The sequence below is a fragment of the Clarias gariepinus genome, chromosome 15 (genome assembly GCF_024256425.1).
Source record: "Clarias gariepinus isolate MV-2021 ecotype Netherlands chromosome 15, CGAR_prim_01v2, whole genome shotgun sequence".
Taxonomy (NCBI): Eukaryota; Metazoa; Chordata; class Actinopteri; order Siluriformes; family Clariidae; genus Clarias; species Clarias gariepinus.
This window is the reverse complement of record NC_071114.1, coordinates 15,184,063-15,197,320: the sequence shown is the minus strand read 5'-3', so window position 1 is coordinate 15,197,320 and position 13,258 is coordinate 15,184,063. Positions and strand designations below refer to the sequence as shown.

General features: G+C 37.5%; 1 protein-coding gene across 2 annotated transcripts; it reads left to right on the top strand.

Annotated features, from left to right (window-relative positions):
• Positions 1–331: 331 nt before the first annotated feature.
• On the top strand, positions 332–11,880 carry rab3b (RAB3B, member RAS oncogene family). 2 transcript variants are annotated; one of them, XM_053512987.1, is made up of 5 exons: positions 332–422; positions 3,786–4,010; positions 7,527–7,645; positions 9,328–9,452; positions 9,554–11,880. In XM_053512987.1, exons 2-5 carry the CDS (start codon positions 3,786–3,788, stop codon positions 9,736–9,738), a joined length of 654 nt encoding a protein of 217 aa, XP_053368962.1. In that variant the 5' UTR covers positions 332–422; the 3' UTR covers positions 9,739–11,880. The 2 variants fall into 2 exon arrangements, with proteins under 2 accessions (XP_053368962.1, XP_053368964.1); XM_053512989.1 differs by lacking the exon at positions 332–422 and adding an exon at positions 3,204–3,272.
• Positions 11,881–13,258: the final 1,378 nt, after the last annotated feature.

Sequence of the window (13,258 nt, the reverse complement as noted above, 5' to 3'; positions counted from 1 at the left end):
TGGTAACAGGATCATGAGCATCCAAGGCTCATTTATGCCTGTAGGGACCAAAGACTTGCCTGTCTTGTCCATTCCCACAGAAGAGCCACAGCAACCAAATTGCTAAAAAAAAAATAATAATGATACAAATAATGCAGGCTGAGTATCAGACTACTCAGTAGATTGCAGCTTGCTGTGTATGGTGCTTAACAGGTGAAGAGTTTAAGGTTGCTGATCTGCCCTCCAGACTCCACATATCTCAATTAGATTGAGCCTAGATGACAGAGGTAGAGGTAAAGCCTGATCCATAAAGGCTGCACCTTGCAACATCTAGCACTTAAAGGATCAGCTGAAAACATCCAGGTACCAGATACCACAGCACATCTTCAGGCGTTTTGTGTAGTCCATGCCTTGAGGGGTCAGAGCTGTTTTAGTGGCACAAGGTGAGTGTTTTTGAGTCAATTGTTGAGCACCCACCTAAAGAAGTGAAATTTACCATGAAAGGTTTTTGTTGAAGGTTAGGAACATCTACTGAGACGGATGAAATCTTTAAATACTATGGATGAATGGTGTATGTCATTTTGTTTTAAAATGGTTTATTTACCAGCAATTATGGTCTAACATAAAGGTTAGCACAATTAACATGATTATATCTAATGCCCTCAATGTAATCATACAGAACCTGTATGATTGCTTTAACTTTTCATCCATTCATTCATTCAATAATTATCTTTATCCTGGTCAGGATACTTTAAAGATTGTTCAGTGTAGAGAGGTGAGGTACTACATGAAAATACTGCCTCAAAAAAAAAAAAAATTCACACACACACTAATATTTCTTCATTCAATCAAATTCAAATTTTATTTGTCACATACACAGTCATACACAGTACGATATGCAGTGAAATGCTTAAGCACCTTTAGTTGTGGCCAGTTTATGTGCCAAACTTATTTCTCATGTTTTCAGAACCAGTATGTGTCCTGGAATATGGCTGTGCCATTAGGGAAAAAGAAATACATTCAGATCATCAGTTGATTTCATTTTCTTGCCAAATAATGTTGCTGAGCCTAGCCCTGACCAACTGAAGCAACCCCCAATCATACATTAAAACCGCCTCCACAGGCTTGTTCAGTGGGCAATACACATGATGGGTTCATCGCTTCATGGGCTTCTCTTCCGAACCTGATATACAGGTCTGTCTGGATTCATCAAACCACATGACCTTTTTCCATTGCTCCATAGTCCAATCTTTATGCAATATAACAAACTGAAGTCTGATTAGTCTTACCAATAAGTGGTTTTCATGGCCACATAGCTGTTTTTACCTAATCCTGTGATTTCTAATTACAATGTTTGCATATGGTTATGCTATTACTCACTCACTCACTCATCGTCTATACTACCGCTTTATCTTGTATTCAGGGTCGCAGGGACCTGGAGCCTATCCCAGGAGGCTTAGGGCACGAGGCAAGGTACACCCTGGACAGGGTGCCAATCCATCGCAGGGCTATGCTATTACATTTACTTTTAAACAAAGCTATGGTTTTACTGTTCTTTTTTTTTTAAGAGAACTCTTTTTTTCTATCACATTTCTTCCACAAAGCACTATCCTTCCAGGTTTTTATAATGTGTTGAAGGGTTCTTAACCCAGTTCCATTCATTTTAAATATCCTTAGTTGCTTAGATGTAGCTCAATAATTTGACCCTTCTGAAATGGTAACCCTTTTTGGGTCAGGCAGTGTATATCTAAACAAAGTGTAGTGCATATCCAGCAGCCTTTATGGTTAACAGGTGTTAATCTTTATTATTAAGTACTGAATTCAGTGTACTTGTTAACCGGATGTATTGGACAGTGTTTGTCTCAATGGTTAACAAGTAATATTGGTTATGTACATTGTTTTATGCATTGGTTGTGGCGAGGTGGCACGGTGGTGTAGTGGTTAGCACTGTAGTGGTTAGCACTGTCGCCTTGCACCTCCAGGGTCCGGGTTAGATTCCCGGGCAGGCTTGATTCCCGTCTCTGTGCACATGGTGGGTTTTCTCCGGGTACTCCGGTTTCCTCCCACAGTCCAAAGATATGCATATTAGGCTAATTGGTGGTCCCAAATTGCGTGGCAATTTGTGTGTGCCCCGCGATGGATTGGCACCCTGTCTGGGGTGTACCCTAAGACTCCTGGGATAGGCTCCAGGTCCCTGCGACCCTGAATACAGGATAAAGTGGTATATAAGATAAGTAAGTGAGTGTTAAAGTGGCTAACCAGTTACAGTTATAATGATAATGTTCATCCATCCAAATAAGAACCTCTGTAGTCCAACTATTCCCATTTCACAACTGTGGTAGGACCTCCGGTCAATATTCACACTTTTACACACTACCAGTTAAATCTGCATGTTTTTACGACTGCGAAAGGAAACCAGAGTACCTGCAGCAAACCCACCAATCAAGGATACCACGTAAAGTCCATACACACAGACCCTGAGGCAGGAATCGAACCCGGCTTCTGGAGGTGCAAGGCGACAGTGCTAACTACTGAGCCACCGTGCTACCAATGGTAGTGTACGCTGGTGTTCATGTTATGGCTGTGCCATTGTTTAACCTGTTACTGAGTTAATGTACAATAGAGTATATAAATGTATTGGTCATCTCTATGGTTAACAAGTTAGAAACAACAGAGTGAGTGTGACTAGACACCATCATAAACCATATTAGATATGGCTCTTCTCAGATTGAGCAGCCTTTTCCCTGCTGTGTAAACTGACCATGGACGTTATGACTCATTTATCGGAATCGATTCTTTGTTTGACTCATCGACGGAGAGTTTGATTCATTTGATTCACTACTCATAGGTATGTCAGTCAGGGCGTAGATTTTAGTTCGACCTGGCGTGTCAACAAGAATCTATATTAACGCTAAGTATAGTCTAAAACATTTATGCTATATAAGTATTACCTTACAGAGTAGAGTTTTATAGGTACATTGACTTTTTTTAGGTTAAAAAACGGTTAGTGGTTCAGTCCCACACACGAGAAATAGACATTTTATTACGCTTTCAAGTGTGTAAACTGGCAAAAACAGTAGGCCACGATAACCCGTAGTTGTGATTTGGAAAACGCCCACCGTGGTTCAGTATTTCGGAGAAAAGGAGAGCTTTCTACTCGTTCATACACGTGAGTCGATTCACTCGAAATCTCTCAGACGGAAACGATTCGTCCGAAACGGCTCGTCTGTGATCAGTGCAGTCCGCCCCCACCTAGAAGGAAGGACGGAGGGAACAGCGCGCGCACACTCGAGGTACGAGAGCATCTCCATCATATGAGCAATTAATTAAGCCTCCTGATGTGTGGGATTAGACCAGCATGATTTCCACACGCAGTACATCTGATGTCAATTGTCTGTGCATGCCGTCTTTTATCCTGTCGTTAAAGCCTGTGTGTGTGTGTGTCAGCTCCTCTCACCTGCTCATTGTTTACACCTTATAATTTGTAATATCTGTAATATTCCAGAATCTCAGCTTATTAAATCTGTTTGGTCATTCACATTGGTGACATGCTGCAGTCCAAATCTGTTGAGCTGTAAATACTGTTTACACCCAAGCATACTGTATCGGGTAGATAGATGTGTTCACTGCTGATGAATTGTACTTTAATGAGCCAGACCAAGCCTCGGGAGGTACAGCGTGATGGCCTGTAGAGGCTTTTTCCACCCAGTCATGAACTGAAATGCTGTAGACTGTAGAAATCATTTTCATCTGTAGCTCAGAGCTACAGTACATCTGCTCACCTGTCTGGTTTTGTGCGTTTCCAGATGGCAAAAGTAGACCACCGCTTCGGACAAAGGGATGGCTCCGACCAGAACTTTGATTACATGTTCAAGCTCCTGATTATAGGCAACAGCAGTGTGGGCAAAACCAGCTTTTTGTTCCGATATGCAGACGACTCATTCAGCAACTCGTTTGTCAGCACTGTTGGCATTGACTTTAAAGTAAAGACGGTTTACCGCAATGACAAGAGGGTGAAACTCCAAATCTGGGTGAGTCTGTCTGGACATTATGTTTGTGTGTTCATATAGTATGTGGACACCTTTTAGTTATTGAGTTCTTTCCATGCCTTGTATTCCTATATATGCACACCCTTCGTTGAGAAATAAATCTTTTTTGTTCCTCACACAAAAAACAATAGTGTGAATTTACACTCTTTCTGTAAACAGATTGTATATTATGGTAAGTGATAGAATATTAACCCCAGGACAGATCTTGCCTGCCAGGCACTTTGGTGGAAGATCTAGCTGAGGCAAACATTTGTGTGCTTTGACCCCAGTGTCTAAGGTGAATCATTTTAGAGACTTTCAGTGCACGGCCCTCTACCAGACTGTGAATGGAATTGGTATTTTATTCAGCAGGAAATGCGAGGCAAAAGACTCCCTCTGCTTGCATCATCGGTGCTGGTTGTCATGGCAGCAGTACAGCAGCACACACGGCAGAATGATGCTCAGAGCCAATTAAAGCATCTCCTCAGAGTGGGGGGTGGAGGGTATTGGAGAGTAAACACACGCTTAAGACTGAAGGCAGTAGCTTCAGTAAATTGCAGTTTGAGAAAAGAAAGTTGTAATCAAGGCTGATTGAACAGGATTAAGCGATGGCAAAAATAGCGACTCAAAAACAGCTGCAAAGTTGCTGATGGTGGATAGGATGCGATGAATAATGCTGACGATGGCGCAGCTTTTCTCCTGATAAAATACGCTTTAAATCAGCTATGGCTCATTGTGCCGTTTTTTCATGAATCAGGCTTTAGATGTTGTCATAGTATTCTTGATCATGTGGAGATTCTGCTGATCTGTAGTAATGTGAAAAGTAAGATAAGTACATTTTAAGTAATTAATGGCTGTTAATGTTTAATTCATTAATTTTTTTTTAACTCAAATTTTTTATTTGCTGACTTTGTGTCCTGAGTTTCTATCAACACCATCAGACATTTCTAATGAATAAATAAAGTTAGGCAATATTGTGGTCAACTAACACTAGATGGAACTCTTCATGACTTCCTGTTTGTTCTATAACCAGGTCAACTGCTCAGATTCTGCTCAGAAGTTTGATCTTTTTTTTTTTATATAATTTCAAGATTGAACATTGATACTGCTGTAGTTACAATCATATCATGTTAATACAGTATATCTTAAATGATGATAAATTTGTAGTCACTGTTGATGCTCTTCAGTCTAATCCAGGGTTTACAAGGTGTACACGTTTTCACCGCAGACGATGCTGCCTACCGATACATTTGGTGAAATACGCCCGTGACACACCCATAGTATGACACAAAAGCTGATAATTGCCTCTGAAATGCCTCACAAAATGTTTTGTGTTAAAAAAAAAGCAAGGATAAATTTTTCACAATAACTTGGAGGATGTAAGTAATAACTTACAGTTTTTAGCCTAATTAAAAGTTATGAAAAGGTGCTCCATTGAATTTTTATAATTATATGACAAATACAAAAAATACTTGGTTATTAGACAAATCCTATATTTCCAAGAAAATAAATGTAATTTAAATACATATTTTAATGTCTGACAAAAAAAGTGTTTACAAAACTTCTGTAATGCACTAAAAAAGGTTTTCATTTGTACTAAAATGTTACAACTGGGAGGTTGTTCCAAAACAGGGTGTGATAACCCACACCTCACTGTTCAACAATATATATTAAGTTTTTAGAAATAATTAAAGTTTTTAGTAACATTTTGTCCTAGTTCTCAAGAATGACAGATTTATTATTATATAACAATATGAGGCACAAGTAAGCTGATTATAACTCACGTGCACTAAGTATGGGTGTTTCCTTTCTAAGTTAATAAAAAAAAAATCACAGCCTAACAATTTCCCGAGAAACCAGAAAGTGCAAACTCATCTGTTCTGATAACCCTTCCACATTAAAAAACCTTACTGACACTGGTCACTCGTCTTATAAATCTCCTCATAAAAAGATTTAATCATATCAACTGTTAGGCCATATGTCCGCTTTTGGACATGTTGAATAAGAACATGTTTTTGGTCCATTTAGATTCCATAGTACCCACTATGTTATTTATATCCAGCTTCAATGGATGTGGAGCACAGCCGTGCAAGTCCCTGTGAATGAGCTGTTACTATAGAAACAATGTGTTATTAATATAACCTGTGATTTGCCTCGCAGCTTTAACTGCTGCCAGAGCTGCTGATATTGAAAATGAATCACCTTCTGACTGCTCAAAAACACACATTTAAATGGAACAAACATAAAAATGTAAAAATTATCAACAGGTATATTACTGTTTGATGCAAACGTTATTCAAGACAGTCTCCAGACATTAATCGATATGTCTGGGTGTAAATCACTAGTTAATTAAGATACTGATTCTTCACAGGTTGTAATATTTAAATGTAAATAGCATAATAATCAAGAATATAGTAGAGGCTGGAAACTAGTAATTGATCATCAAAAGAGCAGTGGTGGTTCACACGATTAAGTCTGTGGGTTACTGGTTACTGATCCAAAGGTCAGGGGTTCACACTCCAGCACCATCAAGTTGCCACTATTGAGCACGCTGATTAAGGGCTATCTGCTCCGAGAGGGCTGTATCCTAACTGACCCTGAGTTCTGACCCCAGCTACCTAACTCGGATATGCGAAAAAAAATTTTTTTACTGTGCTATAAGGTACTGTACATGTGACAAATAATTGAATTTATTTATTATTATTATTATTATTTTTTTTTTTGGAAGACCAAAGAGGAGATTTATGGATGCAGTGAGAGAGGACATGAAGTTAGTTGGTGTAAAAGAAGAGGATGCAGAGGATAGGGTTAGATGGAGGCAGATGATTCGCTGTAGAGTACTGTATGTAGTGAGCATAATAACGTCAATGGATATATTTGTTACATGGACCACAAAAAAGCAGGTGATTCAGCCCTATCAGCCTAATCAACCAAAAGCCAGCCGAAAGGAAAACATGATGAAGCCTATGTTGCGCTTGGATTCATGGTGGGGATGGTGGGGGCAGAGGAGAGACCCGTGTGTGTTTTGTGTTTTAAACCACTGGCAGCAGACAGCATGAGACAAAGTAGGAAGACACTTAGAGACAACACACCCCAGTCACATTAATAAGCCACCTGACTTCTTTGAAAGAAAGCTCTAGATAAGTGACGAAGTAAGCCTGTTATAACAATTGCACGTGTATTTTATCTGTTTTGAACTTGGTGTTATTTAATCTTTTTGGTTTTAGAAATTGATATTTCAATAAATAGTAAACTTGGCCGATTTCGTTATCATTTTGTTGACAAGTGAGGCTTGAAAATTCTCCCACCCACTTAAGTGGGGAATGACAGAAAATGTTTGAGAACCACTGACATATAGTAATTCATGTCCCAAAATCTTAATATCAATAATTATTAATGCATTTTTTTTCAGATAATTTCCAGTGGCCTCTGACCTATATATTCCCATAAGCAGCATCACAATAAATATTTACAGCATTCAGCTATAGATTAAAATGTTTTGTGGTGTTTTTGTTGCAGGATACAGCTGGTCAGGAGCGTTACAGGACCATCACTACAGCTTACTACAGAGGAGCAATGGGCTTCATTCTCATGTATGACATAACCAATGAGGAGTCATTTAATGCAGTACAGGACTGGTGAGTCGAATGTGGTTTAAATACCTCTTACAGTATATTTTCTAAACATGAACATGCAAACTCCATGCACACAGACCCAACATGGTGAAACAAATATACAAATATTGACTAAAATAAACTTTTGGCCTCTAGTATTGTATGTTGTAGGTTTGCTGTCATACATTTTTGTCATTTTTTAATTTACATGAGTGTTTAAAGTCTGGCACAGTCTAGGCATAACATACACAAAAATTCTGATACCACAAGTCTAATCCTTTCCTTTTCTGCATTATTTTATATATTTTTATTTAAGGCAAAATATTTTAATACAAATTATGTTAACAGCAGGAGCTTGCAGAAAATTTATACCTTAGAATTTTATGTTTGCATAAATTCCAGAATTACTTAGTATTTGGTACTTATCTTCTTTAGCTTTAATGACAATGGATTATACGAAGGAGTTTGCAAACCTGGTGATTGGCATATGTTAGATCAAGCCCATCATCATAACATCTGAACACATGTTGGAAGGAATGGAATGAATAAGACTCAAGGAAAATCTGACATTTTACGCAAGTTATTAACATGGTCAAAAATAGCTTACATTTAAATAGGCACCAGGAAATACGACCTCAAGATAAATGTCAAACATTGTAAAACTTATGGTTTATTCTCAGCTTTAATTTGAGAAAGAAACACAACACAGGAGGTTTTCATATACAAACAAAAACTTCATCTAGAACAGAGGAAGCAACCACTATAATGAATCCATTGGATTGCTCTAATCCTTGCTATAATGGTGTCGGTCTTAAGATTCTTGCCAGGCTGATAAAAGGTTCTATCATTAAAATGGTTAACTAAACGTCTTGGTAATTCATCCAGCCCCAGGCATCCTCCAGAAGTAAGGCCAGTTACTGTACTGTAGAACACAGAGTCAAAGACGTGCCATGAAAGTTGCTTTGCAAACAACTAGTATGCAGTGAGCTTCTGTTTGCGTGCACATGACATGTTGCCAACTTTGGAAAGAGAAGCCAGGATAAAAAGCTGCAGATAGAAACATCAGTATAAGAGTTACATTTCTTGAAAAGGTTCAGCATCTGTTTACTGGTCAATTTTGTTGTTTTTTTGTCAATACTGGTAGAATAAATCGGGTGATCATATGAGAGGAAAAAAGCTTATTAATGAAAGCATGTATGATGTTTATGGTGAAATGGAAAAAAAGCTTTGGACAACATGATGTTTAACAAATTGCAACAGATATGTCTTTTAAAACATGCTTATTCATATTAATTACAGACGCTGAAAGTATGATAATGTGATGGTGAACAATATGACAAAATATTCTATTGTAATAGTTGAACATGTTTCTCTAATGCACAAACATGCATTGTGTATACAGTAGGTTGGCTGACAAGGTTACATTTTAAAAATACAATTTGTTTAATAAAATATGCATTACTGTTTACTTATTATTTTTTTACTAAATAAAAAATAGAAAAGAGACACTGAAATAAACACTGAAAATTTAACCACCAAATAATCTGCTTGCAGAGTTTGTGACAGTAATTTTACAAAAAAATAATAAATTATATTCCTGATAGCCATCATTTTTAGAAAGGTAGTTTTGATACAGTTTTATCCCAATATCAAAATTATCATAATATCCCAATTTCAAAATTAACCATAAATGTTTCTTGTTTCAGGGCAACCCAGATTAAGACCTACTCGTGGGACAATGCTCAGGTTATTTTAGTGGGAAATAAATGTGACATGGCTGATGAGAGAGTGATACCTGTAGAGAAAGGCAAGCACTTGGCTGATCAACTAGGTGAGTAGCCAAAGAAACCATTTTAAAATGCTTTAACATAAACAGATATTTAAACGTACCCAGTTAAATATGATTCTATAAAATCATGTGATGTTTTTCAGGCTTTGAGTACTATGAGGCGAGCGCCAAGGAAAACATCAATGTCAGGCAGGTGTTCGAGCGCCTGGTAGACATCATCTGTGTGAAGATGTCTGAGCGAGTGGATGCAGACCCATCCATGGTCAGTGGCGCCAAGACCACTCGGCTCAGTGACAAGCCGGCGCAGCTACCTCAGAATTGCTGCTGATTTAGCCTGTTTACTCTGCCGTCACGTGCTAGACTATTGTGCTGATCCTGTCTTTTCATCTGCTTTTCATTTCCAGACTTTTCTGTTTTGTTTATTTGTTACATGTAGTAGTGTTACATATAAAATGCTATATTTTCATGTTAAGCTCACATCTAACTAAGGGTCAGAGTGAGGTCAAAGCAGGGACTCCAGCAAAGCACAAAAAAGCACATGCTCACTGCCAGACACAGATAACTTACATGATTAAATCAGACCTCAATAGGTGTATTATTCTAGCATAATTGGTGCTTTAAGGATCACCTAACACAATCTCTCTGCATCTGCTTTTTAACTATTGCTTAGTGAAGGAGCACGAGTGTGATGTAAACTCAGACAACTGCAGAGTGGTCATATTAGTTATATATTATGCACAGTAAAGGTCTGTTGTTTCAGGGTGGTATATTTTATTTTACTTGGCAGAACCAATGGGCTGGTGGGTACCTATAAAGTTATTTCACTGCCAAAAGTTAAGAGCACAATAGTTTCATCAAGATTGGACTGAGATTCCTTTCATTCCTGTCCATCTTTATTTTGTTACTTTGCTTTCATACCAAAATAGATATCCAGGCTTAACTCTGTCCTGCTTGGCTGAGTGGTGTTTAAAAATAAATAAATCCCGCTCTACCAAGTAAGGACCTACATACAGTGCTGCAGCCATCTGTGGTTGGGAGTCTTAACAAATTATAAATGAACTGCTTGTTATCAGTTGTTGGCACCTGTGAGCACATGTAATGTAGGTAGAGTAGAAAAGAGCAGATCTTGCTTTCCTCTGATTGTGTTCAGCTGTCATGTGACCGAAAATGAGCAGCACTTTGAAAAGGATGTAATAGCTACGCCTGCCGCAGAAGAAGCTCATGCAAGTCTTCACCCTCATTGATAACTATTTTAAAAATGGTGAAAAAGGAAAAGTATAAAACAATCTTATTCTGCTTACTCTCAAACGTGATTACTCTCACATGGTCAGATTTCCTTTCTGTTGTATGCAATTTTTTGTGCCTGTAAACTTTTAGTGGTTCTTGACATTAATAATTGGCCACTCCAACTGCCCAGCATCAGCAATATGGTGTTAGAATGGAGGAGCTTATCTTGATTTCATTCCATTAAAAAGGTAGGGAAGGCCATCAGCTGAACCCTATTCTGATTAGCTGATGACTTTTGGCAGTGTTGTCGCACCAAAGGATGAAAAAGGAAACCTAAACGGGTGAGCACAAAAAGTATAAGTGAACCAGATGAATCTAACTTGTATTATTGTACATTGAGAGTGGAAGTAACTTGTGTAATCATTGCGTGTTCTCTTAACAGCTACAAAAGATAATGCGCTCTCCATTTTTGGCAATAAAATAACACCATAATGGACACAATATAATGTGTGATTTGGACATAAGGAACACTTTGCAAATGTTCAATATATTATGATATATCAAAGGTAGATTAGTAGTTGCATGAATCGAGCCAAGTAGCCTCCAGATACTCTAACAAAATACAAATCAAATCCCTACATGTTCTCTTGTATAAAAGTGAGTATTTTCTTGTGGAGTATATATAACTATATATTTGAATGGTGTGTGTGTGTGTGTGTGTGTGTGTGCGGGCGCGCGCGTATGCGTGTGTGTTAATTTACAGTAACAACACATTAAAAATATCTTTAGAGATGCCAGTATATGTACATTGTAAAACTTGTGCCACAACTGATTTATATTTCAGAAACGTAGCAGATCCTTGTGGAGTTCTACATGTGTCACATACATTGAGTTTTTAATCAAGTGATGTAAGCATTTATGAACAATGTTTTATGTAACTACTTTGAAATTTATTTTACATGAAATATTTATAATTAAGATGTTGTAAGCTATCAAGCTGGTCTTTGCTGAGTAGATATTTATTTTTATGCTATAACCCGAATCTGGGGACATATAGATGTACTGTAACTTTGCTGTCAGTGATTTTTGACTGGTAGAACAATTTGCACAAGGATATAGAGTGATTGTACAGGTCGTTGTAAAGTTGGTTTTAGATTCAATTTCTAACAATAAAAGTTCCACTCACACCATATTAAGTTGTGAATATCCTATCATGTCATAAGATATACAATGTGTGGAGATAACCTGTACAGCAGAATTATTGGCACCCTGAGCAAAAAGGTTATAAATAGGAGGTTGTTGAAATTAAACCAGGACTTGTGGCGAAACCTTTCATGAATAAATTTGTAAAACTGATTGACATTTACAGAAGACTTCCACAGTATGATGATGAAACTCTTAATTCACAGTAAAACATTTTAATAATGCAAACGTTTTGAAGAAGGCCAAACATCAGCGAGCAGAAGGCCTGATTCTTGAGAATCATCTGATTACTTGTTGCTAACTTATGGACAAGACGCATCTATCTGTGGGCTCTGTATACACAAACATTTACCAACACTACTTGCACATTACAGGAAATCAGGTAGATGTTTTTGCTGACCTCGTTCCAAGCCATTTCCACATGTTTGGGCACTTAATAGAGTTCATGGGCCATGCTAGGACCATACTAAAATATTTTAATGGCTGTAAGAGTTTAACATTTACCAGCAGTGGACACATTAGCATACTGTTAAGAAGAGCCTTATAAAATGCTTCATATACAGGATGACAATAGATTTGGTGACAGTGTCATGCAGAAGACATAGCCTCCAGATGGGTAAAGAGAATAAAGTGGTTACTAGAAAAAAAATAGACATTGCTTCATCTTTATATTATTTACTAATTCAACCTGCTTTGTGAATGTTTATATAAATGAGCTCATTTTATTATATATATATATTTTTTTACATTAAAACCAAGTCACAATTCATTGTTTAGAAGATCAAATGCTCACTTAAAATAAGGCAGAAAATATTTTTTTTACAAAGAAAATTGTATAATTCCTTACAGCACTGTGCCAAAGTCTTGGGTACATACAAATAAATGCTGTAGAGCAAAAATGCCTTCAGAAAAAAAAAAAAAGAAAAAAAAATCTACAAAGCCCAGGAAACAAAATCAGTATATGAGTATATGCTTTGAAGACCCTTTAGTGTCAAGTACATTTTGTCTATTTTTATAAGGAAATTAGCTAACAAGTTTTCTGAGCATTCTACAGAAACCCAGTCACACTTTTTCTGGGGACTTGGACAATTCTTTTGTCTTTTTCCCCTGGGATAGGGGGATAGGCTCTAGGCTTCCAATTACCCTGTACAGGATAGGAAATGAATTAGAATTAGATATAACAAAGATTTTCACTGGAACATTAGGAGGAAAAATCCAAATGCAGATGCAATGCCTGCAAGCCAGACGGCTAGGATATTTTATTTACAAACCTGGTATGGAATTGAGTTGTGGATTTAAATTGCATGTAAAAATGTTAAAAAACACAAATACACATTCTCTGCTCTACTAAATGCTTGTCCACCATCCCTACAGCAGCTTCCCTTACAACTACCTAAACCAATCAGAATATCGCTTGC